Source organism: Archocentrus centrarchus, unplaced genomic scaffold (assembly GCF_007364275.1).
Source record: "Archocentrus centrarchus isolate MPI-CPG fArcCen1 unplaced genomic scaffold, fArcCen1 scaffold_100_ctg1, whole genome shotgun sequence".
Taxonomy (NCBI): domain Eukaryota; kingdom Metazoa; phylum Chordata; class Actinopteri; order Cichliformes; family Cichlidae; genus Archocentrus; species Archocentrus centrarchus.
The window spans coordinates 69,644-95,987 of NW_022060146.1; the positions used below are offsets into that span (position 1 = coordinate 69,644).

General features: G+C 41.5%; 1 protein-coding gene across 1 annotated transcript; it reads right to left on the bottom strand.

Moving 5' to 3' along the window:
* Positions 1-1,182: 1,182 nt before the first annotated feature.
* On the bottom strand, positions 1,183-12,567 carry LOC115775276 (NLR family CARD domain-containing protein 3-like). The gene is made up of 10 exons (XM_030722836.1): positions 12,547-12,567; positions 11,956-12,069; positions 11,639-11,761; positions 9,232-9,304; positions 7,719-7,947; positions 5,840-7,631; positions 5,555-5,728; positions 5,082-5,252; positions 4,068-4,114; positions 1,183-1,827 (listed from the first exon to the last, which is right to left on the bottom strand). The coding sequence occupies exons 1-10, from the start codon at positions 12,552-12,554 to the stop codon at positions 1,280-1,282; spliced, it is 3,279 nt and encodes a 1,092-aa protein (XP_030578696.1). The 5' UTR covers positions 12,555-12,567; the 3' UTR covers positions 1,183-1,279.
* Positions 12,568-26,344: the final 13,777 nt, after the last annotated feature.

Here is a 26,344-nt window from a genome sequence, read left to right on the forward strand (position 1 = left end):
CAAACGATCTGAGCCTAAATAATAACATATAAGAGACAATCATACAGGGGTATCCTCCATCCCCGGGGCTTATCACATCCAAAGGCAAAACTGTATAATTAATGTGTCATTTATAGAGCTATAATCAGGGGTTACAGTGGGCCGGACCAAGTTGTGCTCATGGTAATTTAGCATTTAGCTAGCACTACAGAAGAGGAGCGAACATAAAGAGAGTAACGTGCTGCAGGTAGTTTTAAATGCAACATTTCTAAAGGCTCAACAAATATCAGCACAAAAAGTGTGTGCAGTTTGTCACACAGTGTGTCTGCTAGTTAAAGGAACAGCTGCTGTATTTCCAGGGAGAGCAAAGAATGAGCGAAAACTTCACTCAGATGGACAAAGACGTAAGAAAGAGGAAGAAGAGAGCAGCAGCAGGTCAGCTGATCACAGCCTGCACACCAACATCATTTACTGCAGCTCACAATAGAAAGCTGTGGTTCTTCTCCCCATGCAGAGCCACTACAGCTGATCTTAGGGTTCCTCCACCTTCTGAATCCCACTGTAACCCCTGAGTATCCTCATGTTGGTGTTTAGGTGGAGGCACAGTCACCCTCTACTATGGAGGACACAGAGAATAGAGCTGTGTTTAAATTCCCTTTAACAGTTTGTGTCCTCCATAACAGTTTCAAGCTGAGTGCATTCATTAGAATTAACATTTAGGTTGGAATAACATTTGTATTCTCATGTAATATTATTTTATATTATTACAATAATATATAATGAGGTTCAGTTAGCTTTACAGAAAAATAGGTAGAAACGTCCTCCAAAGAGCTACTTTTACTTTCTTACTTTGAGTACATTTCAGAGCCTGTACTTTTTTACTTTACCTTTTTACTTTTACTTAAGTAAAGAAGTTGAACTAGTACTTCAACTTTTACCAGAGTAGTTTTTAACACAAGTACTTGTACTTCTACTTAAGTACAGAATGTCAGTACTTTTGCCACCTCTGGAAATTACACAGTGAACATTCACTGAAGTGTCCTTTAACTTGTTGGAGCAGTGTGTTACCTGTAGTGAGAGTAGGGAGCAGGTGGAAGAGAGTCTGGATAATTGTCCAACATTGCATCACACTCATCAGAACACCACAGTGTTCATTCTGGATATCACAAATGCAGTTAATGATACATGAAAACCTAATGCATGATGTGAAGTGATGGTAAATCAATGACATTCAGCTCATTCTTTGGCTCAAAATGCTGCATTTTTAACCATTGTGAGAATGTTTCTCTTCACAGTAAGTTCACTTCTCTGAGTCACCACAGAGACAGATGCTGGAGCCAAGTGACCTTAATTCAAACCCAGCATATAGAGGTTCAGTGAATGTGCTGTAGAAGGTGTGGAGGTGGATCAGTGTGTCAGAGAGGACACTGTAGAAGGAGATGGTGCCTGCAGGATAGTCCACATACACTGCTACTTTGTGAGACACAGAGGAGGAGGGGACAGAGATCACTATTGATCTGTAATTGTGATTTCCAAAGTAACCACCATGATCAATGCAGCAGAAACTCCAGGACTGATCAGTTCTTCCAAACCTGCTGTCATAGCCGTCTCCTTTACGTCTGATTCCTCCATAAGATACTGTAATATGAACCTCTTCTCTCCACTCAACCTCCCAGTAACAGCGACCAGTCAGACTGTTAGTACACAGCAGCTGACGCCAGTAATCAAATCTTTCAGGATGATCAGGATACGACTGCTCCTCATTCACGTACATCACCTTCTTGTTGTTGTCAGACAGTTTGAGGTTTCTGTGTGCTGTGTTTGGATCCAGAGTCAGATCACAGAAATCTAAAGAGACAAAAGACATTAATGCTTTTAACTCAGCAGCCTGATAGCTTAATATTAGTCAATGTATAAGTATGGATGTAAGTGGCCCACGCAGTCTGTGTCCTGTAAACACTGCAGGATGCAGGCAGTGTAATGATCATTAATAACTATATTTATGATCACCTGCAGGTGTCACTGTTTCTACTTCAAGGTCTGATCATGCTGTCATTCATGAGTGCCCTGTGCTACTTTATAAATGTATTAAACACATTTTTATTATCAGTGTTTGGGTGGACTGTAACATAACACACACACACACACACACACACACACACACACACACACACATGAAAAATAAAGACCAAAACTAACTAAGATTTGAAAGCCAGCTAATTTTATCCAGGTACCTGTTATGTAGACTATCAAACTAACAAGTAAGATAATGTTACGCAACATCTGCTGAGAGAAAAACCAGCTTTATCTAATGAAACATTCAGGACAAACAAGCATTCGACTATCAGTGTAAAATCAGTTTATCATCATAATCAGTCAATATCAGCAGCAGAGATGTAGTAATGCTGGAACATAATGATACAGTGATATTTTAAGGTTGTATTGCTAACAAAAATGGCTTTTTAGTTATGGAAATAAATTCCTGGAACATTTTTTTTTAATTCATGGAAAAGGTCTTATGACAGGAATAAAATATACAAGTCTTCTTATAGAACAAAACACAGCAGCAGTGGCGGTTTCTGATATGGGCGACATGGGCAGCCGCCCAGGGCGGCATTTCATCTAGGGCGGCATGACCGCCCCCCTCCCCCCAACGCATTGCGATCGCCGCAGCAACGCCTACCGCACTACTCCACTTGTGGGATAATGGGCGCCCTCTGCTTGCTGTGTATTGCATGTAGCTTTCTGCCATGGTCAGACAGGTTGTAACAGAAGAAAAAGGGCAGGCGGGGGATCTGTCTCGCTGTCACTGCTTCACTCGACCGTCACACACACAGCGCTGCCCCGCCCCCTTCTCCTCTCAGCCTGGGGTGTGAGTCGAGTGAAGCAGTGATGGCGTGAGAGTGAGACTGTCAGCCGGGTTCATTCATTCATGCCTGTACAGTTTGGGCCTGGTTACAGCCAACAGTAACTGCTGAATTATAAATAAAGGCGACTTTTGCTGGCAGTCTCTTGCCAAACCTTTTATCCTCACGGACACTGCCATATCAAGATTAACGCGAAGTGTATGTCCTAATATTGAAAAGTTTTGCGAGATCTCGCAAAAGTAACTCAGGATCTCGCAAAACTTTTGCGAGATATGCAAAACTGACTCTTTTTTTTTTTTTTTCCTCCCATGTTCCACAGAATGAATCTGTGCGTCTAATAAAATTAGATGCACACAACTGATAGAACACAAAGCCAATTTCATTTATAATACTGTAAATATGGTCATTAAATCACAGTATTTGTGTGAACCCGAATCCTGATAAAAAAAATAACACAAATACGAATCTAGACAGTTTGGACAAATGTTGGTGGATGGCGCAGTGTTGCCAGATTGGGCAGCTTGTGAACACATTGGGGTGGAATATTATAGATATTTCTATATAATTATAAAATTATATAGATATATAATTTTACAATAAAAACTTCCTAAAAACCTACCAAATATGGTGAAAAGCAGCCAAAATTTTAACAAGTTACCCAAAGCTTGTATATTTAAATATATATCACACCTGGTGCTATTAACATGAGTTTCAGTGGAGGTTTTGTTGTGTTGGGCTGGCAACTGTCAGTCAGATCTGACAACCCTGGGGATGGGCGGTGGTGGTGGCGAATTGTGGCAGATGGAAGGGAAAAGGTCAAAGCCATCAGGTGCACAGTTTAGGAAAAAGAGAAAAGAAGAAGAGGAGAAACAAGCAAAGATAAAGTTAAGCAGAAGCTCTGTAATATTTCAGTTTCTTCCATGTTTTTTCAAAAAAAAATTTAAAAGAAATTCTGAGTGTGCCTGTGATGGTGGGGGGACCTTCTGTTAAAGCCTGTCTGTCAGACCATGGCAGAAAGCTACATACACCACACAGCAGTCGCTCATTACCCCCCCAAGTGTAGTAGTGCGGCGATCGTTATTGTGTGTGTGTGTGTGTGTGGGGGGGGGGGGGGGGGGGGGGGGGGGGCGCCGGCGGGAATGCTCGCCCAGGGCGCCAAACAGGCTAGGACCGCCACTGCACAGCAGGGTGTAAATATAGCTGCTAAAAAAGTACACTTACATTTCTTTAGACCTGGTCTCAACCATTGGACTCCTTGAGGCTCCAACCTGAAATGAGCACATTCTCATTCAGCATGAAAACATGGACATTTATATTCTTTGAGTCATCTTCCTCTACAGAAACAAGCTTGTTTTTTGCTGTACTTATAAGTACATGAAATAAAAAAAAAAATAGGCCACTTGCTTTCCTCTTATTTAACAGTATGACTTTGATTGACAGTCACTGTGGGAATCAGAAAGTCCTGTTACAAAGTTTAAAGTAGTTTTGTATTAATTAGTATTAAGCTGTAAGCTAGTGACAGTATTTCTGGGATGGTAAGCTGAACCAAAGTGTTGGCAAAGTATAACACTGAAACAGGCAGGGAGGGGTCAAAGAAACAGAAGGGTTACTGATAAAAGTCAACTCTCACATGGACAATGATACTGAAACCTGACAGGGCGTGATTTGGAGGAACAGCCTTCACAGTGACAATTACTCAAGTTCACTTGGCACCAGGACGTCCTCAGTCAGTGATCATTTTAGTAGTGAAAACATCTTAAACAAAAAGTAAGGAAATTTGTGTTTGGCTGATTATTTCTTTGTTGTAAAAATGCATCTTGGCAATAAATCCTATACTGTTGGAAAGTCTGTTTATTTGCCCTTCAATGGTTCCACATTGGTAAGAAAAATGCATTTGTGGGTTGAACAGCTGAGTTGAGTATGTGGGTTGTGTCCATGAAAAACTTGTCAAATTTTCTCTGCCAGTGCCAACATTGTGCACTGAGGGTGCTTTTAGTGACTGTGGGCCTGTTCTTTGGAGCAAACTGTTCACTTCTCAGACCACAAACTTATGCAGTCACTACTGTGCTCTATAAATACCTGGATTAACAAATAAATTATCTTTATTAAAGTTGTTATTCTGTGAAACACCTGTTTGACTCTGCCTATAATTTTGCTATAGATATACAGTGTATTTACATATATCCTTTAATTATTATTGAAATCTGAGGTCAGATTTACCTCCAGTTTTCCTACCTGAGAGTTTCCAGTTTCCAGTGTGGATCCTCCAGTTGAGCAGACAGGAACTTCACTGGGTCTCCTGGGTGGTTGTAGCTCAGGTCCAGCTCTTTCAAATGGGAGGGGTTGGACCTCAGAGCTGAAGCCAGAGACTCACAGCCTTTTTCTGTGATCAGACAACCTGACAGCCTGCAAACACAGAAAACACCAAACATGCCACTTCATTAAGTGCAGTCAAAGTTATAAATTTCAACTTCACATTAAAGAAAACTTAAACTTTTTTATTTTGTATTTTGATGGCTTTTAAGTTTCAAATAAAGTTATTTTGTTTTGCTTTGGTTTCTCTAACATTACTCTACTGTACTTCTGCATAGTGTGTAACAGAAGAGCACAATCACCTCCTCATGAAATGTTTGAAAGCTTTTTTTGGCTATATAATAATCACAATTAAAGAAAATATCAAACTCCTTCTAAACAAACATTAAGCTGACCTGAGGGTTTCCAGTTTACAGTGAGGACTCCCAAGTCCAGCACAAAGTAGTTCCACTCCTGAGTCCTGCAGGTTGTTGTTACTCATGTCCAGCTCTCTCAGTGTAGAAGACTGGGAACTGAGGACTGAGGACAAAGCTTCACAGCTTCTCTCTGTGAGGTTAAAACCACTCAACCTGGAAATATAATAATAATAATCATCATCATTTACATATGTGATTTTTTTCAAACTCTTGAAAGAAGTGCATTAAAGCAATATTTTACTAGGATCAAACTTAAACACTTACAGAGCTTTCTTGGAGAATTTGATCACTGGCAGAAGCTTCAGTAGAGCCTCCTCTGAACCTGAATATTTCTTCAGGTCAAACACATCCAGATTTTCTTCTGATGACAGTAAGATGAAGACCAGAGCTGACCACTGAGCAGGCGAGAGATTAACTGTGGACAAGTTTCCTGAGCTAAGGTGGTGTTGGATCTCCTTCACTACAGAGTCATCATTCAGTTCATTCAGACAGTGGAACAGGTTGATGCTTTTCTCTGGAGAGTGATTCTTACTGATCTGCACTTTAATATACTTGATTGCTTCCCGATTCATCTCTGAGCTGCTTCCTGTCTGTGTCAGCAGGCCTTTTAAGAGACTTTGATTGGTCTGCAGTGAAAGACCCAGGAGGAACCGGAGGAACAAGTCCAGGTGTCCATTTGGACTCTCTAAGGCCTTGTCCACAGCACTCTGGTAGAAGTGTCTCACTGAAGGCTCTTCAGTCGGCACTGATGCTGTTTGTTCTTCTTCCAGCAGGTTGACACCAGAGTTGGTGAATGTCAGATGGACATGAAGAGCAGCCAGAAACTCCTGAACACTCAGATGGATGAAGCAGAACACCTTCTCCTGGTAGAGCCCTCTCTCTTCTTTAAAGATCTGTGTGAACACTCCTGAGTACACTGAGGCCTCTCTGATATTGATGCCACACTCTGTCAGGTCTGATTCATAGAAGATCAGGTTGCCCTTCTGCAGCTGCTCCAAAGCCAGTTTCCCCAGAGCCTCAATCATCTTCTTTCTCTCTGGACTCCAGTGTGGATCTGACTCAGCTGCTCCATCATATTTAATGTTCTTCATTTTGATCTGAACCACCAGGAAGTGGATGTACATCTCAGTCAGAGTCTTGGGCAGTTTTTCTTCCTTTCTGGGTTTTGATACATTTTCCAGAACTGTAGCAGTGATCCAGCAGAAGACTGGGATGTGACACATGATGTGGAGGCTTCGTGAACTCTTAATGTGGGAGATTATGTTGGTGGCCTGTTCCTCATCTCTGAATCTCTTCCTGAAATATTCCTCCTTCTTTGGGTCAGTGAACCCTCTGACCTCTGTAGCCATGTCTACACACTCAGCAGGGATCTGATTGGCTGCTGCAGGTCGTGTGGTTATCCAGATGTGAGCAGAAGGAAGCAGATTCCCCCTGATGAGGTTTATCAGCAGCACATCCACTGATGAGGACTCTGTGACATCAGTCAGGATCTCAGTGTTGTGGAAGTCCAGAGGAAGTCGACACTCATCCAGACCATCAAAGATGAACACAACCTTGAGGCTGTCAAAGCTGTAGAGTCCTCCATCTTTAGTTTCAGTAAAGAAATGATGAACAAGTCCCACCAAACTGAACTTTTTATCCTTCAGCAGATTCAGCTCTCTGAAAGTGAATGGAAACATGAACTGGATGTCCTGGTTGGTTTTATCTTCAGCCCAGTCCAGAGTGAACTTCTGTGTTAGGAATGTTTTCCCGATGCCAGCGACTCCCTTTGTCAGCACTGTTCTGATTGGTTTATCTCTCCCCTCTGTGGGTTTAAAGATGTCTTCACATATGATTGATGTTTCTGGTCTGCCTCGTTTTCTGGAAAATTCTTCTATCTGTCTGACCTCATGTTCATCATTGACTCCTTCAGCTCCTCCCTCTGTGATGTAGAGCTCTGTGTAGATCTGATTCAGAGCGACTGAGTTTCCTGGTTTGGTGATCCCCTCAAACACACACTGGAACTTCTTCTTCAGGTTAGATTTAAACTCATATTCACAAACTGGATCTGGATTTTCTACAGGAAAATATGAGCATCATAATTTCAATAGAAAATTTAGAGTTCAATTCCCTAAAAGAATGCATTTATTAAAATAAATCTTACTGCTTTGCAGACGGTCGGCCAACCCATCAAAGTTCATTTTCCTCAGGAAGTTAACTGTGAGTTTCAGAAATGCCTCTTTGCTGCTTTTCCTCTGCTTCTCTTCCTCACTGTCCAACTCCTCCTCATCCTCCCTCTGACACTCTGAGGATTCTGGGTAATCTGGATTCAGAAAACTCTTCATCTTCTGCAGCTCATTCTTCATAAAATTATACATACTCTCCTCCAGCCTCTGGAAAAGAATAAATTACAGATGTACATTGCACATAGATTTTCATAGACTTTTTTTCTCCTTCCCTTTTAAAGAAAACAGTGTTAAAAGATGTACAATTAAAAAAAACAAAAAAAAAACTTAGCCATAATTTTCCTAAACAATTTGAAGTGTGAATGTGGTAACTATCAATGTAAAACATAGGCTGCTAACATTATATTTTATATTTCTGAAATAAACTAAATTGTGATAAGATATAAACAAACAAATACATCTACATACAAACACAAATGGGCTCAGATTTGACTCTAGAATACTTTGGCATACAGAGGAGGTCACTGTGGCTGCAAAACAAGCCCAAATCATCACCTCTCCACCACCGTGCTGACAGCTGGTTTGAGGTGTTTGTGCTGATATTCTGTTTGTTTTTGTCAAATGTGGCTCTCTGCATTATAGACAAACATCTCCAGTTTGGTCTTATCTGTCCAAAGAACACTGATCCAGAGGTCTGGTGGTTTGTTCAGGTGCAATTTTGTAAACCCAGAGAACCCTTCCAAACATCCTGGTTTTGTTTGTTTGTTTGTTTTATTGTATAATGATGGATTTCACAGTGTTTGAAAATCACCTTATAAACCTTCAAAGATTGATGGGACAGACTTGAGCCTTTCACAGCTCATAGGGTGAAAAGTGGGGCTCACCCTGGATCCATGACCAGTTAATCAAAATGGTTAAAGTCATATATCATAACAGCTAAGGGTGATTAAACTGAGACTGAAGAAAAGTACACACATTGGTGTATTTAGGCTGGTGACCTTTAAGTAAAATAAATGGACATAAGATTAGAAAAAAATGCAATAAAAAATAACTGAATTTGTTTTCATGAAAATAGAAAATGGTGACTGTTATTTTCAAATAAGTTTACTAATTTTACTTCAAGAAATCGGTTCCTTCAGTAGTGTATGTTATAAACTGATTGGAAAAATCAAATAATATAATTATGCTGTTATTTAAAAGAGCAACCACCAAATTATGTTTGTCTGTATTTTATTATATTTTACAGATTTTTTATTGATGGGGAAAATTAGATTAGATTAGATAAAATATTATTAATGTGTTATTGTACTGTGGAAATTTACTAGAGAAGACTGTAATTAGACATAATTGACTATTGAATTACATTTGTAATTTTGTGGTTATTTTACAGCAACTGTTGGACAACATTTGCTGTCGGATGTTTTAGATTTTCTGACACCCTGAAAGTGAAACATGAAGATGATAAAGAGGTTTTTCTGTACAGGTACAAACCATAAATATTTGGTCCAGATCAGTTTGTTGCTGATGCTGGAGACTCAAAACATCTGAGCTCTGCTGATCGACTCTGTGAAGACAGCAGGAAGAAACTGTAAACATTTTATACACAAACACAAGCTCAAGGTTTCTTCTTCTGTGGTGATCATCCTGATTAACACAAACACTGCTGTACTGTTGTTTTTAAAGGGAGCTTACTGCACTCATTTATAGGGTCATTTTTTTAACTTTTGGACTCTACTGTAGCCGTGGGTCCACAGTGTAGTTATTAACACATTTGCCTACCAAGAGAAAAATCCACAGTTTGATCCCAGAAGGAGAGACAAACCCCTTTAGGGTTGTGCCAGAAAAGAACATCCTGTATTAAAAAAAAAAAGTAGTGGGAAATAACAGTGTTTTTACTTCATTACCTCCCCTGAGTAAACCTCTTTCAGTACTTTTGTATCTAATTAGTAAAATTATGGGATATTTGACACCCACATCGAGAGGCATAGGAACCGGGGGGGACATGTCCCCCCCAATATTGGAGACAAGCGCATTTGTCCTACCCAACATTGTCTAGAAGTTAGCTAAACTAGCCAATATGTTTTATTATCTCATTTCAGCACAATGCCACCACCAACTAAAAGGCTGAAACAGCAACAGGACTTACTTTGTTTTTTTTAAAAAGAGTAACGTCAGTGTGAGTAACAGTCACACAACACAAGGGCAAGACAGTATATTAGATATGTGTAATGATATCAGGAGAATGGTAGTACATACAGCAATGACTAAGTTGAAGCAATGAAAGGTGGAGAGGCTGAAGAAGTTCAGACGAGGTCTTAAATTAGTTTAGTGAAATATGTATTAGTTATTACTTTTTAAAAACAAAACTAAACAATTTGATCATGAGAAGAACTGGTTCAGGGAAGAGAGAGGAGAGCCAGGTGGAGCTTCAGGGTGTGAGGTCAGCTTAAAAAAACCATATTAATTATAATAGATCCAGAAAGAACAGGTGAGGACTGATGTCAGGTTGATTTTTTTTTCCAAGATAAATTTTCAATAATGTTTTCATTATTTCCACAGTACCTATAAGAGTATGGGTCAGGTTATGTTTAGGTTGCCAGGTGGAGTACAACACCTCACTAGAGTTGGTGAAATGCTTCTCCACAGTGACCAATAAGTGGATTTTTTTCTTGTTTAGTATAAAATGAGCCATCTTTAGGCTCAGGAGCTGTGCCTCATCCCCAAAACCATTTTGTATGTTTAGGAGCAGCAATGCAGCACAAAGGAGACAGGAAAAGGAGAGACGGTGGCTCTGACAAAAACACATGTAGCGACTCCAAAGGCCTGAGTCGCTTGAGAGGAAATACTGGGCACTGTCTGTTTGTATGACGCACTGCCTTCACTCCTAACAAAGTACGCTGAGCACACGATGAGTTTGTGTCATGTTTATTGATCCACCACCAAGCATGAATCTAAATGAGAATCAGCCACGAGACTAACAGACAAACAATACATACGAGCGTTCTTGCTTCATGCATTACTTTGCACTGAGATACGTTGCATTGCGGTCAACAAAAACTACGGCCACCCAGCTGACCTCTCTCCTCCATTCCACCCAAGCAGGTGAGTGTGACACCCCTTTAACCCTGTCAGCTGTTACAACAACACCCATGTGATTCATACATCAATACGTCACCACGACCGCTGGTGTGATATCAAAACACAACTTAAGACAAAGCGTATCTGGCACCTACAACACAGGAGGTGGAGTTCCTGTGTTGAAGAGTTGAAGATGTTCAGATTTTCATTGTGAGTGACCAGAATGGAGAAGATTCAAAATGAGTGCATCAGAGGGAAGTTTGAACACAAAGTTAGAGGCAAAGCTGAGATGGTTTGGACATGTGCAGAGGAGGGATAGTGGATATATTGGACAAAGGATGTCAAATATGGAGCTGCCAGGGAAGAAGAAAAGAGGAAAACCACAGAAGAGATTCATGGATTCTGTGAACATGCAGTGACAGGAGGATGGTAGGGACAGGGTGTGATGGAGGAAGATGATCTGCTGTGGTGAGCCATAAAGGGAGCAGCAAAAAGAAGATTTTAATTTTTCCTAATTAGAGAACCACTGGTGAAAAATATCTCTTCATTATGAAAGCTGGAATAACATATTGCAGGAGTTTATCTCTGCACAATCTACTTTTCAGAAAGTGTTTTTGTTTTTAACTGAATGTAGAAACATGAAGAGTTCAGATGTAAAACCCTCTAAATCTGCCCGACACTTTTCTTTTAAAAGAGCTTTTTTTTTATCTGCATCTTAAATTTTATTTTGAGAGAAGAAACGTCTTCAAGAAAAAGCTCCAGAGATTACTGATGGACAGTTGAACTGTTCAGCTGTGAGGTCATTTTAAAAATGTCTTACTTCTCAACACCAGAACATTTTGATCCTTTAAAGTGGATCAAGAATTCCTTTGACCGATCACTGCTCAAAGACACACAGCTGGCTCCAGGTTCAGGTTCAGAGGAGTCTGGTCCCTCACTGATCCTGGTAGACAAAGAGACCATAACAGAGAGAAATGAACTTCTTAGTCTTCAGCTGTGAGTACTGGACAAACTCAGAGCTGTCACAACAATAACAATACTGCAAGCCTCTGAAGGCTGAAGCTCTTAAAGCTGAGCAGTGGGAGGTCAGCTGTAATGACAGCTGTAAGATACCTTTAACATTCAGTTAACTCTTACTTCTCAGCAGCAGACACATTTCTTCTTTTAAGGTCAGCGGCTTCTTCCTGTGGATAGTTTTGCTTCCTTGTAGACACAGAGCTGAGTCCAGGTTCAGCTTCAGGAGAGTCTGCTCTGGGAAGGGAGGAAAAGCACAAGTTAGAGAAACATGTCTACAATTTTATTTTTACTCTTCAGGTGAAACATATGCTGGACAGACTGAACATCTACAGCAAATAGAAAACAGTAAACCTGTAAAGTTTGAAGCTCTTCATACTGAATGATTTCTAGTGTTAAGCTGCCACATTCTGTGCTGTAAATGTTTGATTTCTGATGTCTCAGAAATTTTCCTCCTTTTCTTTGACTTTATTAAATTCACAGTCTGAGTCAGATTGTCTTTATTTTCTTTCTCTTTGATGAGATGGTCTCTGATCATGTTGGCTGAATGTGTTAAAGCTGTCATCTTCATCTCCATGAGTCACACTAACATGCTGTCTGACAGAGAGCTGCAGTTTGGGGTAAATCAGTGATGAACAGAGAGAACAGAGGTGTTGTAGAGTTATTGAGTGTCTTTGTGTGAGCAGAGTTAATGTGAGCTTTTGAGTGTGATACCTTTCCATGTTGGTCCAAACCTGCAGTCACCTGATGAGACACCTGAGAATCAAACACAGATTATAATTTGGTTTTCTTTCTGTTTATTGGGATCTTTGATTGCTGTGAAGACAGTGACCTGTTTAATATTCTAGTGTTATATTTTCCTTAAAGCGTTCATTATTTGTCAGCTTGTGTCTGAACATCAACAAACCAGCAAACAATCAGTTTGTTTGTGATGAAGTGAAACATGAGAGACTATTTTATCATCAGCGTGAAATCACATCAAAGCTTCACTTACCCGACTTCGTCCTGATCGCCGTCACTCTGCAGCTCTGTGCTGTCTGCAGCAGGTGGCGCTGTTTCTGCCCTTTTTCTATTTCTGTCCCTTCATCAGTTTGAGCTTGAAGAGTGTGAGTCTGTATTTAGGTGAAAATAACACAAAGACACTTTTCAGTGTTTAAACTAAAACATGATGATCATGAAGTCTCTGCTCGTTCTGAACTGCCCACAACATGTTTCAGTGAAGTTTGTCTCTGTGAAAAGAAGCTGGACGTTTCCTTCAAATCAAATGAAACTTGTTGCTCTAAAACTGAGTGGACATGCAACTTTCAGGATGTTGAAAACACAGAGCAGAATTCACAGCTTGTAACTTCTGTGTTGTTGTTTTTAGGTTAATAACACAGAAACTGGTTCAGCTCAGGTTGATCCGAATCAGGTCTGTTTTTGATCTATAAATCCATTAATATCCACCATTTCTTCTGATCATAGCTGTGTGCTTCATAGAGTCATAAATTTAGACTCATACATAAACAAACTGCATACCTGTGCTGTTTGTTAAAGAGGTTTTAGGTGTTTTACAGAACTTTGTATTAAAAAATTCAAAATATCAAAATGATTTTAAAGTAAAACAAATGTGACCAACGAGCTGAAATAAATAAAATAACTAAGGACTACAAAATCTCATCATCATGCTAACATTAATAATCAGCCTCTACTTCAACCATTTCAGCTTTTCTTTCCAATCTTTAACTCTCCAAAGAGGAACTTCCTCACCGACTGTTTGTAACCACCGCAGGATTCACAGGAACGTCTTCATCAATAAATTAATGAAGAATTATTTTTGCCAAACTAAATGAGAAATAATTTCCATCTGCACATTCAATAATAACAGAAATGTTTCTGTAAAGAAAATAATTTAAAGCTCACCAAATGTCCACCATGAATCTGCTTCACTCTGAACTTCACTTCCCTGTTTTTCTCTTAGATAAAGAGGATTTGAATACAGGTGAGCAGAGCTGCACACACTGAGCTCATTATTTGACCTTGACGGACATGCCTGCACCGTCCAGCTGGTTAAACCAGTTTGAGTCTCATGTTACCATCACATTATTCTGATGTGTTGTTGAATTTCATGCTCCTGGTTACTGAATTTCCTTTTTGAACAGCAAAGCTTAAATAACCCAGTTACATAAATAGTGTTTGACATTTGAATCCATCTCTAATAACATTTGTTTTATGAAATGTAGGACTCTGCAAAGCTTTGAATATCCTGTCTTGTTTTCAGACCAGATCAGACTCAAACATCTGAATCAGGAAGATGGAAAAATTACAGATCATCAACCAGAGGCTGGAGTTTAAAGGTTATACAAAGCATTTCCATAGCAACATGCAAATATGCACACAGGATCATGTTTCAAAAGACAAAAGACTGAATTCATGGTCTCACCTTGAGTCCTCAGCAGAGACAAAGCTGAACACAGTCTATGATCTGCCTGCAGTGGGAGACCCTCAGCCTTCTCAGTCCAGGCAGAGGAACTCAGGGTCCCACTACAGAGGAGAACACCATCCCTTATAATAAACTGCTTTGGTCTGAGCTTCACTTCATAATATGTACTAACTCAAATTTCTACGAAGTTAGCTAATAATCCACATCACGACAGGAACAGCACACAGAATACAGTGAGATAAAAGATACAATACAAACTCCTGCTGTGTCTTCATCATCTTCCAGTTTGTACCTGTCTGTTCTCTTATTCAAATTTCACCATATTGTAGACTGAACAAAATATGGCAGTACTGACTGACCTTTGACCTCATGTGTTGCTGACTCTTCACCTCTGTCTCCTCTCACAGGCAGAAGATGATCTGCTGGATCCTGCTGCTCCTCATCCTCACCTCATGTGTCTCTGGTTAGTTTACAGGTTCACTTTATGAACTCCAAATAAAGCTCAACAACAGATTTGTTCCAGTTCTCAGTGTGTCTGCTCCTCTCTTTCCCTCTCTGTCTCCTCAACAGGATCATTTGTAGTCAATGTGACACAGACCTCCTATCAGGCAGAGGAGAACCACAACATCACACTGGAGTGGACGTTCACCACCAACCCTGACAGATCCATCAAAACTCTGTTCATCACATGCAACTTTATAAATAATCACGAAGTGTTTGCAGTGTTATTTAAAGATTTAAACCAGAAAACCTCACATTTTTATTGTGTGGATGGTGGTAAACAAGCAACAAACACAAAAACACTGAGCACAGCTGAGGACCATGACAGTTTGTTTGAAGCTGGAAATAGAAAATATGATTCTCTGTAACTCTGCAGCCAACATGAGGTCAGATTCATTAATACACTTAAAATAAAAGCTTTTGATCAAATTTACTTTTTAAAAAAAAATCTAAAACAGATTAATTAATAAAAATATCAGAATCAATTCTGAATTCAGTCACCAAGTGTTCTTTTTTTTTGGTAAGAATAGAAAACTAAGCTGAAGAACAAGTTTATAACAGGATGAAATTTTTTTTTCGGAAGATATAATTAGCCCTCTCATGCATGAATTATTAAATTTTGATTACAGATTTTTTTATCCAGTGATTTTAGGGTTCCATAAGGGTACAAAAACATACTGAGAAACTTTTTTTTTCTATCTCCATCCCCTAAGGAGATTTTTTTGTACACTACAGTGTACTCTGTGCGCTTTCCTTAAAACAAAGAATTATATGGTAATTTGTTGAAATACTGTGTAAATCTTGAAATAATATCCCAGTATACCTGTATAATCACACCACATTTATTACCAGTCTTTCCTGCCTGTAGTATACCTAATTCTGCCTGGCAAAGGGTGCACTACATACTTTATTCTTGACTATTCACTGAAACGACTCAATTTATTTAAAATCACTTTATTGTCAATTCATATCACTTTAGAAACACACACACACACCATCCCTTAATCACAGGAGTGGGAAACTCCAGGCCTCGAGGGCCGGTGTCCTGCGTGTTTTAGATGTGTTCCTGAGCCAACACACCTGAATCACATATAGAAGTCATTAGCAGCACTCTGGAGAACTTGACTGCATACTGAGGAGGTACTTCAGCCATTTGATTCAGGTGTGCTGGATCAGGGACATCTAAAACCTGCAGCCCTCGAGGCCTGGGATTGCCCACCCCTGCCTTATCACCATGTAAATAGTCACTGAATTCTTACTCTCACCCAGTAAGAGGTTACAGAACTCCCATTCTGTAGTCACATCCTCATCACTGCCACTATCACCACACTCTTCCTCACTTGATTCAGGAAACTGCCAACTCTATAACTATGTACTCCTGACTCTTGAAGCTCTATAAAATATAAAGAAACAAAACATTTTCAATGCATAAAATATGCACTGAAAGTGCAAACATTCAGTGATGACTAGCTAGAACACAGTGGAAATAGCACATGCACTGGCCATGTAGACATGGCCAGTGCATAATGGTCACTACAGTGTGCACATAGAAAATTAGTATTTTCTCCAAATGTAAAATAAAAATTGAGATATTTCTTGGACATTATGTTACCTAAGATGCTCATTAGTCTTATTTTATTTTTTTTTACCTTCAGTGGATTCTTTTTTATAGAAGGTAGACGCTGGGATAGCTAAGGTGCCTGATCTCTTTTTGTCTCCATCAGCCATCTTGGAATCAGTGACCCCTGTAGCCCTCTCAAAGGATTTTCCATGGGGTTTTTTTGTATGAAAGGGTGAAATAGCACTACCTGCTGTTGACTATGTGGACCAGTGCCCAAGATTAACTGATTTTAATTCAAGTGTGAAAAAAATACCAATAAAAAAAATCTCTATAAAACCACAGATGAACTAAACACTACATTAAGTCCGTACAAGTTACTAAAGTATTGCAGGTGAATCAAGATTAACAATGTAACAACTTCTCATTTGTATATATGTGAAACTCACGTGATATGAAGCTGCATCACAGGCTCACAGTTCAGCACTTTGATCAAGTATTTGAGGACGTTGTTGGCTTTGAGCAAATCCCAACAGGGAGTTGCTGGAGTGGACGTTCACCACCAACCCTGACAGCTCTCCTGAACATTTTAACATGCTTTGTATCTCATCTGATGACATACTGTATAAACTCTCATGTACTGATGCATACTGTGAAAATCTTACTGAAAACAAACTGTCAGTCCTGTATCGTGTTCAAGAAGGTGTTGAGGTGTCAGAGTGTCAAAGTTTTCAGGACGAGTCCAGAGTGACAAAGACGCCCTCAGAGAAAGACGAATCAGACTTCAAGTGTCCAGACTCAGGACTGATGACTCAGGCGTGTACCTGTGTGAGGTCAACACTGATGATGGTTCTGGCTATCAGAGATGTCACCTGAATGTCACAGGTACATTACTAAGAGGAAATAATTTCTCCCTCCTCTTCTTCTTTTAAGATGATTGTTACTGTTACACTGACTGATCCGTTAAAATAGACTTGACTGAGTTTAGCTACTGAGAACTGTATTATTTGCGTATCTGTCTTTTATAACTTAAATGTATAATATGCTTTTTATTGTAACAAACAAGTGTCATTAAATATCTTTGTGTTTTCTCCAACAGCAGCCGATCAGACACCAACTCCGAGACCCCAACCAGAGAGTCAGAGAAGCATTGTCTTGTATGTGGTACTGGGACTAATAGCAACAGCTGGACTGGTTGTCTGTTTAATTTCTGTTTATTTGAGAAATTCACACAGAAGAATGCCGAGTAACTCAGAAAGACAACCCATCCAGCCTGATATCACCCCTTCTGGAGGACCACCTTTGTATCAGGGCGAGCTGTTGGAGCTGTTGGAGCTACATGTAGCAGGCTGAGTCACAAACCAACAGACCTTCAGTCTCTCTTCCTTTAACATCTGTTTTAAATGCTAGATAACAACATATGATACAAAAGAGAAAATTATTTTTCTTTCTGTTCATTTCATTCTGAGTTTGATTTAAGGTCCTCACATTAATGACTGATATGAGTGTATAGCATGTTGCTGTTTTATATACATACACATTAAAATAAGCTTCTTAATGTAGTTTAGATTTTGCAAAGACATCTAAACAGTTACAAAGTGATCATTTTGACTTCCTGCTGCTCAGTGAGAGTGTTACACTTTTTCTGAACTGCTAAAAATAAAAAATGAATCAAATGCTTCAACAATCTATTGATTACATGAACCACCTGTTCTAGTGAATCTTTGAAATTATATTCATTGGATTTTTTTGTTCTTTTCTGTTACCTGTAGATATGTTACAATGTGGACAAAGTGGGCCATAGACTGTCACAGTGTGCTGTGTAGCAGAGAGGACTCACAACACAGGACATGGACTTACAAACAGATTTAATGTGTAATTATACAAAAAATTAACAAGGCAAAGCCAAGACTAGGAATCCCAGCTAGATAAATAAACTGACAAAGAACACACAGCATGAGGGTAAATACTGACAACACAACAACTAAACAACACTGAGACCTTAAACACACAACAGGTAATCAGGAAGAGAGAGACAGCTGAGGAGGACGAGGCACAGGTGAACAAAATGACACTAATGAAGCAAAAACTGAACACAAGGCACACGGGGTAAGGAACTGTCAAAATAAAACAGGAAGTGGATAACAAGAAGACAGAACCACAGACCAACACCTGAGGAGAGAAGCACACTGAAGGAGGACAGACCCTACACAAAAAAGGGAGGAACATGAAGAACAAAGAGAACTAGTCGAGGACTTGAGGATACAAGATAAACACAACTCTCAGGAAAACAGGAAGTGAAACTAAACACAAAACATGAGACACAGAGAAGACGAGCAAAGAGAAACTAGAATGAAGTACAATAACTATAAGCAGAATATTAAAAACTATAACAAAGTAAAGAAAACTAAGAAACACATTTCCAGGATTTTGGTCTTGTGCTTTATATACATTTAATATCTTAAAGGCAGATGATGGATTGGTTGTCACAGCAACATATCCATGAAGTTAACCTAATCAGAAGCTGATTTATTCACTGGAAACATGATTAAGAGGACAGAAATGGTGCTGCCACACCAGGAGGAGCCAGTAATGACTGATGCATTGAAAATATGAAGATCATTTCATGTGGACAGAATATTGCGTGATTATCACGATACTTTGGAAATCCCTGATTCATCAGTTTTTGAAAGGTACTACTTCACTCGGGACGAAGACGTTTTTGTAGAGATCAGCCAATGGAAGCTGTTGGATCAATCCCATATGAGCACAGTGCATAAATTCAGCTTCAGGAGGGCTGATAGGCCCAGATGTTTTGGGGCAGTCCCACATCTTTACTAACTTTGTGTCTGCACACTGATTTTAAATCAATCAATAAATAATTGAAGTGCACAATACTCCAGTACTTGTCCATTGAATGGACTGATAACATTGGAAGGGGGTGGTACTGTCTATAGCAACAATAAAAACAGATAAACTATCAAAGAAGCCTCTGAAAATGGAGTATGTGTGAAAATTGCAGCAACATCTAAACTGTTAATGCAAATTTGAAGACCTTTAGAATTAAAGCTAACTATGCACCTGATGGAGGTCCTACATGTGAATGGATGCTAAGCATGAGCCTCATACTTTGAATTCTTGCTCCTGCAGCTCAGTGTTTAGAGCTCAGCCCCATCAAGGAATGATGATTTAAGGTCTTACAGCTACACTTTATGAGCAATTTCTTTTTCTTTTTTTAGTTCTTCCACTTACACAAACCCCACGCCCGACCACACGGTGGTGCTAAAATCTTACTATATGAAGGCTGCTGAGCTGCACGGTTCACTGAGTCAAATCAAACTGAGGAGACTTGACTGTTGTTCGTCTTTAGTCTTTTTCTTTAAAATTTCCTCTTCTTATGAGAAATTGTGTTTTTATCCAAACTTTTCTACCCTAACTTTATTTTCTTCATTGATATATAACATATTTGAGGGATGACTGTGATCTATTTTGGATCTGATGTTGCTAAAATGAGTTTCTCTTTTCATTTTACTTATTTCAAATGTGTTTTCAAATACTTTGTTCAGTCTGTATCCTGGAGCCTGGACAAATGAAAGCATAAACAGCAGCTGAAAAAGAGGTTAAAGGTCATCAACAAGGACTCAGCAAGCAAATTAAGGAGGCTGTTCACATTCAACACCTGAGACCATCTTTGAAAAGAGATCCAGGTTACCATCTCACTCCATAACATGTGGCTCAAGGTCCATAAATCACGATAACGACCAGTCGCTGATCTGAGCTTTTCAGCGTCTCAATCTGATCTCCTGCTGAGGAGAGAATTATTATTGTTGCAGGTTTCCTGCATGAATTACACACAGATGAGTCAGAACAATGACAATTATGTCACAAGGTATTTATTAACAATACAAACACATTATAAACAGTTCAATGGCATCATTCATTTACAATAGCAATGCTGCATGTTGAAGAATGAGGAGTGAAGCTAAATCCAAATCTAAAGTGATTCTCTCATCCAACATCATCTGAAGTTAACAGTTTGCTGCTATAATGAGCAATCCAGGCTCTGTTTGCACATCACACCCACTGATGTGTTTGACAGTTCCTCAGAGATCCATTAACAGCATCTATCCTCCCACTGGTGACCACTTCCACTGTTTAACTCAAAGCTTGACTTGGTATCTGCTGGTTATTTATATAAAATAATATCAATAAATAGACTAATTATATTATGTTGTATGTCTTACATCAAAGCAGCTGCTCCTCACAACATCTGCACTGCTCAGCAACTCATTTTACATTTATATTTCTGACATAGCTGATCTGAAAGAATGGAAGCTTTTTGTTTTTTACCTCATGCACCCAGACGTGGGATGAGCTTGGATGAGAATTTTTCAGTGCAAACGCTGCATCCAGATGAAGAGAATCGATCTTTTGGGGATTTTCTTACCTGGTTTATTGAGCCTGTATCAAGACATTCAGATCTCATGTATTTAAATGGCTGCAGGACTCCTGCACTGCTTACATGCAGCTGAGAGTAGGAAACCACCAAACATTTCTGCTCCTCATTTCCTTCCTGCAGGCTGTCTTCCTCTAAGTGTCCACCAGGTGTCCTCAGACTTTCCCTCCTGCTCTCATTAGCTGACTAACTACCCCACCCATCCACACTCTATTTCTAAATCCTCACCTCAGTCACCTGTAAGTTTTCTCTCAGCTTCATATTTTGAATTCTTGTTTCTTCATCTCTGTGTTTAAATCTCAGCCTCATTCTTTGAGTCTTTGCTTCTCTTTGTGTGACATAAATCACTGACCTGCATCACCTCCCTCTGCTCTCTACATAATTCATAATGTGGAGAACTGCATGAATACACAACTCTGACACCTACTGTGTGTAAAATAGGATGAGACACTAAAGAAACACTTATCTATACAGTAAATATATAAATCTGTCACACATGTAGAAACTCACAGAGCTACAGAGAGCTTTGTAGAAGGATCAGCAGCTCAGTGGTTAAACAGTCCTGTTACATTATGGAGCTCCAGGCTGTAAACTTTAAGAGCAGCATGAAAACAAACCTGCAGACACTGAAGCTGCTTTAGAGATTCATTAAACACAGTAAACAATGAGTCCTCTTTACTTTGGTTGGATTGTTTCTGTGTGCGCTCACAGTGAAGCTGATGGAGCTGCAGTTGTTGAGCAGTGGTTGCTGGGAGGACTGTGTGCAGTGTGTCTCTTTGTAACAGGCGTCTTCCTGGGACATCTCTGAGAGCTAAGGATGGGATGATTGATACAGACGTTTCAATACTGTGTCGAGTTTCTGAAGGGCAGATGTTCTGAAGCACAGCTCTGAAATTTGGTCCAAAGCACCCACATCACCTGACTGTGTCTAAGTGAGGTTTCTGTTTTGTTTTGTTTTTTTCTGTTTTTAAAATTTGCTTTATTTTTTATTTTTAGAGCATTTTTATCTCTCAGGCACTTTCCAACTTTTTTTTTAAATATAAATGTTTTCTATGTTAAATCTTATTATTTTAACTATGTAAAATTAGTATGTGTATATAATAATGTGGTGGGATTGTGTGTAAAACTTTATTGCAATGCATCAGAAAACAAATCCCTCTGACTATCTGTGTGTTTGCAGTGTAATAATTAAAGTGTAATTTTCAACATTTGACTCTTGAATTATTGACGAAAAAATAACTTTATGATTCTTTTAAATCAAAACTGTTAATGTTTTTGTTAAGTTGAAACTTATTTATTTATAAAAAAAATTAATTGTACATTGTACAACTGTTGTTAACATTAAAAAGTTCATAATGTAAAAAAAAACCTGCAGTGTTTTATTTTGTATCCTGACTGATTCTGTTCCAGTTTCATTGCAGCTCTCATCATCGGTGTAATCCTCAAAGATGTCGCGAGATGGCGCAAAGAGCTCTGAAGAAGGTAAAAGCCTCTCAGAGGAGCTGCAGCAGAAATCCTGCAGTCATGGAAAACTGCATTTTTACTTTTTTAGGATGTAAACTCAGGATGATGATAACAGATGCTGAACTCTGTCCCAGCGGAAACAAATACAGAAATCTAAACTTTTACCTTTTTTCCTAACAGACGCTCCTCTGTTTGATTTAAAACCCAAACTCGTCTCTATGAAAACAAGCTGAGCTGGACTCTGAGTACAAATATGTGCAGTCATGTTACCTGGCTCTATGAACAGCTGGACTCTTATTTATGACAGTTTCAGAGTGCAGAGAGGAGAACAGAGAGGAGGTAGTGATAGCTTCACAGCAGCTCTGTACCTGCTCCTGAGAGGCGCTTTGGTTAATCACTGCGCATGCGCCACCTCACAGCAAGAAGGCGGATCAGCTGTGAGCGGTCTGAGTGACACTCCCACCTGGTCTCTGGCTCCTTTGTCCAGCCTCGGTTCCTGTTTATTGTCGAGGAAATCCAGGACAGATCAGCGCGGCTGCTCCGAGCTTCGCTTCCTCTCCATGAAACACAGATCAGTGTTTGTGGTGTTTGCGGTCGGCTCCACTCTCACTCTGGAGGAAATACCCGGTGAATCGACAGGGTTTGTCCATCGGTCGCTTCGAGCTTTAATCACGGGTGAGTCCGATCTTGGTTTCTGCTTCTCCTCGAGGAAGTACCCGATGAGAAGGTAAACAGGCACCGGGTGGTGTTACTGCTCCTCTCTGTTCTCCATCAGCTCCCTGGAAGTGGATTTACATCCTCCGTGGATCTGTATCCCTCCGGCAAGAAACACGGTCTGCAGGGCAGAAATCCAAAGTGGGACCGAGTTGGAAAGAGAGCTTCGCCGTCCGGCTTGTTGAACACATGTTATCTTCCCTGTGACAGAGACACACCGTAAAGATGAATACAAAGAAGTGATGTTTTATATGAGCCCTGTACATGTTTGGAGACTATCCCAGGTGTTCTTGAGTCAAATATATATTTATAGGAATGAGCTGCTCTGCTTTTCTTCTTCTACTCTTAAATAAATGAACTGCGGTCGGTTTGGGGAGTAACTGTGTGAGCTGCATCTTTAAAGGAGTCTTTACAGAAGCTTTTAGGATACTGTAACGTTCCGTTATGTCACCCAAGCACCAGGCAGAGGTTTCGTTACTAACACCATTTAATCAGGCCGGACACACACAGAACAGCTCTCGCCGGATACAGCCAACTCTAACTCACACAAGAAAAAAAGAGACCTCCCTCCCAAGAGCGACCCCCCACATCTCCTTCCGGTTCAACCCCAAAACAACCTAACTTAAAGAGAACAATAACTGTGACACACATTTAGCAATAACGTCCATCATGGATCATTACACTGCTCCCCCAACAAAAAGTTCCTCGTCCTCGAGGGAAAAACACAGTCTCTGAGGCGGGGAGGCAGTTGACGTCGCCTCTTTGGCTTCCGAGGGGTGGCATGAACTACAGGAAACTGAGGGGGAGAACAAGGGGATGGGGAGGGAGCCATGTCCAGCTGGGAGTCCAGCTGAGCTGGAGTGTGGGGGATTTGCACGCATCCCTCAGAGAAAGGGGAAGGAGAACGACCCTTATAAGGGGCCATCCTGTCTCTGTGCAGGACCACTTTCCTGCCTCTAGGTGGTAACTGTACTCTATAAACCACTTCCCCAACTCGTTCCAGGACACTGCAGGGTCCAACCCAGTTGCTGTCCAGTTTAGGACACCGTCCTTTTTTTCTCTTCGGGCTGTAGACCCACACCAGCTCTCCAGCACGGAAGTGCCTCCCTTTAGTAGTCAGGTCGTAGTTTCTCTTTTGCCGCAGTCCCGCCTTTGCCAGCTGGTCCCGAGCATAGGAATGCGCCGACTCCAGTCGGTCCTGCAGCTTCCTGGCATAGCTTTGACCCGGTGGCGCATCCGGAGCATCAGGAGGTTTCCCAAAAGCCAGTTCAGCAGGGGTCCTTAGTTCTCTCCCTAACATGAGCAGGGCGGGTGTGCACTGGGTGGAGTCCTGGACGGCCGACCTGTAGGCCATTAGGATGAGTGGGAGGTGAGTGTCCCAGTCACGCTGGTGTTCTGACGTGATGATGGCTAACTGCTGGGCCAGTGTCCTATTAAACCTTTCCACCAGGCCATCACTCTGGGGGTGGAGTGGCGTGGTGCGGGTCTTCTGAATTCCAAGGCGTTCGCACATGGCAGCAAACACCCTGGACTCAAAGTTACGGCCTTGGTCACTGTGAAGAACCCCTGCCGTTCCAAATCTGCTGAGCATTCCCTCCACTAATGTGTCAGCCACTGTCTCCGCCTCCTGGTCCGGGATGGCGTATGCTTCCGGCCATTTGGTAAAATAGTCCATAGCAGCAACCACATAGCGGTTTCCCCTATCAGTCCGGGGAAATGGCCCCATGATGTCCACAGCCACTCGCTCCATCGGTGCACCTGCCGGTTGCTGTTGAAGTTGAGACCGGGACTGGTCCAGCGGACCTTTGTGGGCGGCACAGGAGTCACAGCTTCGGCAGAAGCCCTCCACATCTCTACGCTGCTGGCCCCAATAGTAACCCTGGCGCAGGCGGCGAAGGGTCTTTGACACGCCAAAGTGGCCAGCGCCTCTACTCCCATGGCAGGCTTCCAGCACCGCTGGCCTTAGCGACTTGGGTACCACAACTTGCCACCTTTCCTCACCTGTAGCAGGATCTTTCCAGCCGCGCTGCAGCACTCCCTTGTCCAACCTTAGAGCATTGAACTTGGCCCACAGCCCTTTGGTGGCGATAGAGAGCCCGGTAACCTCATCCCAGTTAGGTCGCTGCTCGTTCTCAAGCCATCGTAGTACTGGTAGCAGGTCGGTGTCTTGCTCCTGCTGGGCCCTCCATTCTGCCATGTCCACCACTAGGAGTGCCCTGCAGGAGAGCTGTGCAGGATTATCTGTTGCTGTGAGTTCCCTCTCCTTCTCCTCCCGCTTCTCACAATAGCGGCAGCCTGTCGCGGCACATGGGCGGCGGGATAGTGCATCCGCATTGGAGTGGTGTGCCCCTGCTCTGTGCTCCACAGTGAAATTAAAGGCCTGGAGCTCCTCCAGCCAACGAGCCACCTGCCCCTCTGGTTCTCTGAAAGACATAAGCCACTGGAGGGCGGCATGATCAGTCCTGATGATAAAAGGCGTGCCACATAGGTAGTACTTAAAGTGTCTCACTGCCATCACCACAGCCAGGAGCTCTCGCCGTGTGACACAATAGCGTCGCTCACTCTTATTCAGGACCCGGCTGAAGTATGCCACCACCTTCTCACCTTCAGGTCCGACCTGCGACAGCACGGCTCCCAGTCCCACACTACTTGCATCTGTGTCCAGGACAAATGGTAGTGCGGGGTCAGGTGGGGCAAGGATCGGAGACTCCGTCAGGGATCTGCGCAGGGTGTCGAATGCCTGCTGACAGTCTTGGGTCCAGCTGAAGTCGTGATCCTTCTGCAGCTGGCGAAAGAGTGGTGCAGCTATGGAGGAGAAGCCTTTTACAAACCTCCTGTAATATGACGCCAGTCCCAGGAAGCTTTTTAGTTGCACCTGGTCTGCGGGAGTGGGCCAGTCCCTAATGGTCTGCACTTTTTCCTCCAAAGTGCTGATGCCCTCCCGACCCAACTTGTGACCAAGGAACTCCACCTCCCTCCTCATGAAGTGACACTTGTCCGGGTGCAGCTTAAGGCCTGCGGCCCTTACTCTCTCCATTACCTGTCTCAGGGTATCCATGGTGGTTTCAAAAGAGGTCCCATGCACCAGGAGGTCGTCCAGGTAGACCAGACACTGCTGTCTTGGGACACCAGCCAGCACACCGTCCATAAGTCTCTCAAAGGTGGCTGGGGCGTTGCACAGGCCAAAGCTCAGGACTCTGAACTGCCACAGTCCCCTGTTCGTGCAAAAGGCCGTCTTTGGTCTAGAATCTGGGGACAGAGGCACCTGCCAGTAACCACTTCGCAGGTCCAGGGTGGAGAACCAGGAAGACCCTGCCACCAGGTCGAGAGACTCATCGATTCTGGGAAGGGGATAAGAGTCCTTTTTAGTAACTTTATTAAGTGGCCTGTAGTCCAC

Bases quoted from the DNA above. Each gene is read 5' to 3' on its own strand.
- LOC115775276 (XM_030722836.1), bottom strand. The intron at 5,253-5,554 runs GTCAGCTTAATG...CTGTGTTTGCAG, and splicing joins TGTAAACTGGAAACCCTCAG to GCTGTCAGGTTGTCTGATCA. The intron at 4,115-5,081 runs GTAGGAAAACTG...TGCTCATTTCAG, and splicing joins TGGAAACTGGAAACTCTCAG to GTTGGAGCCTCAAGGAGTCC.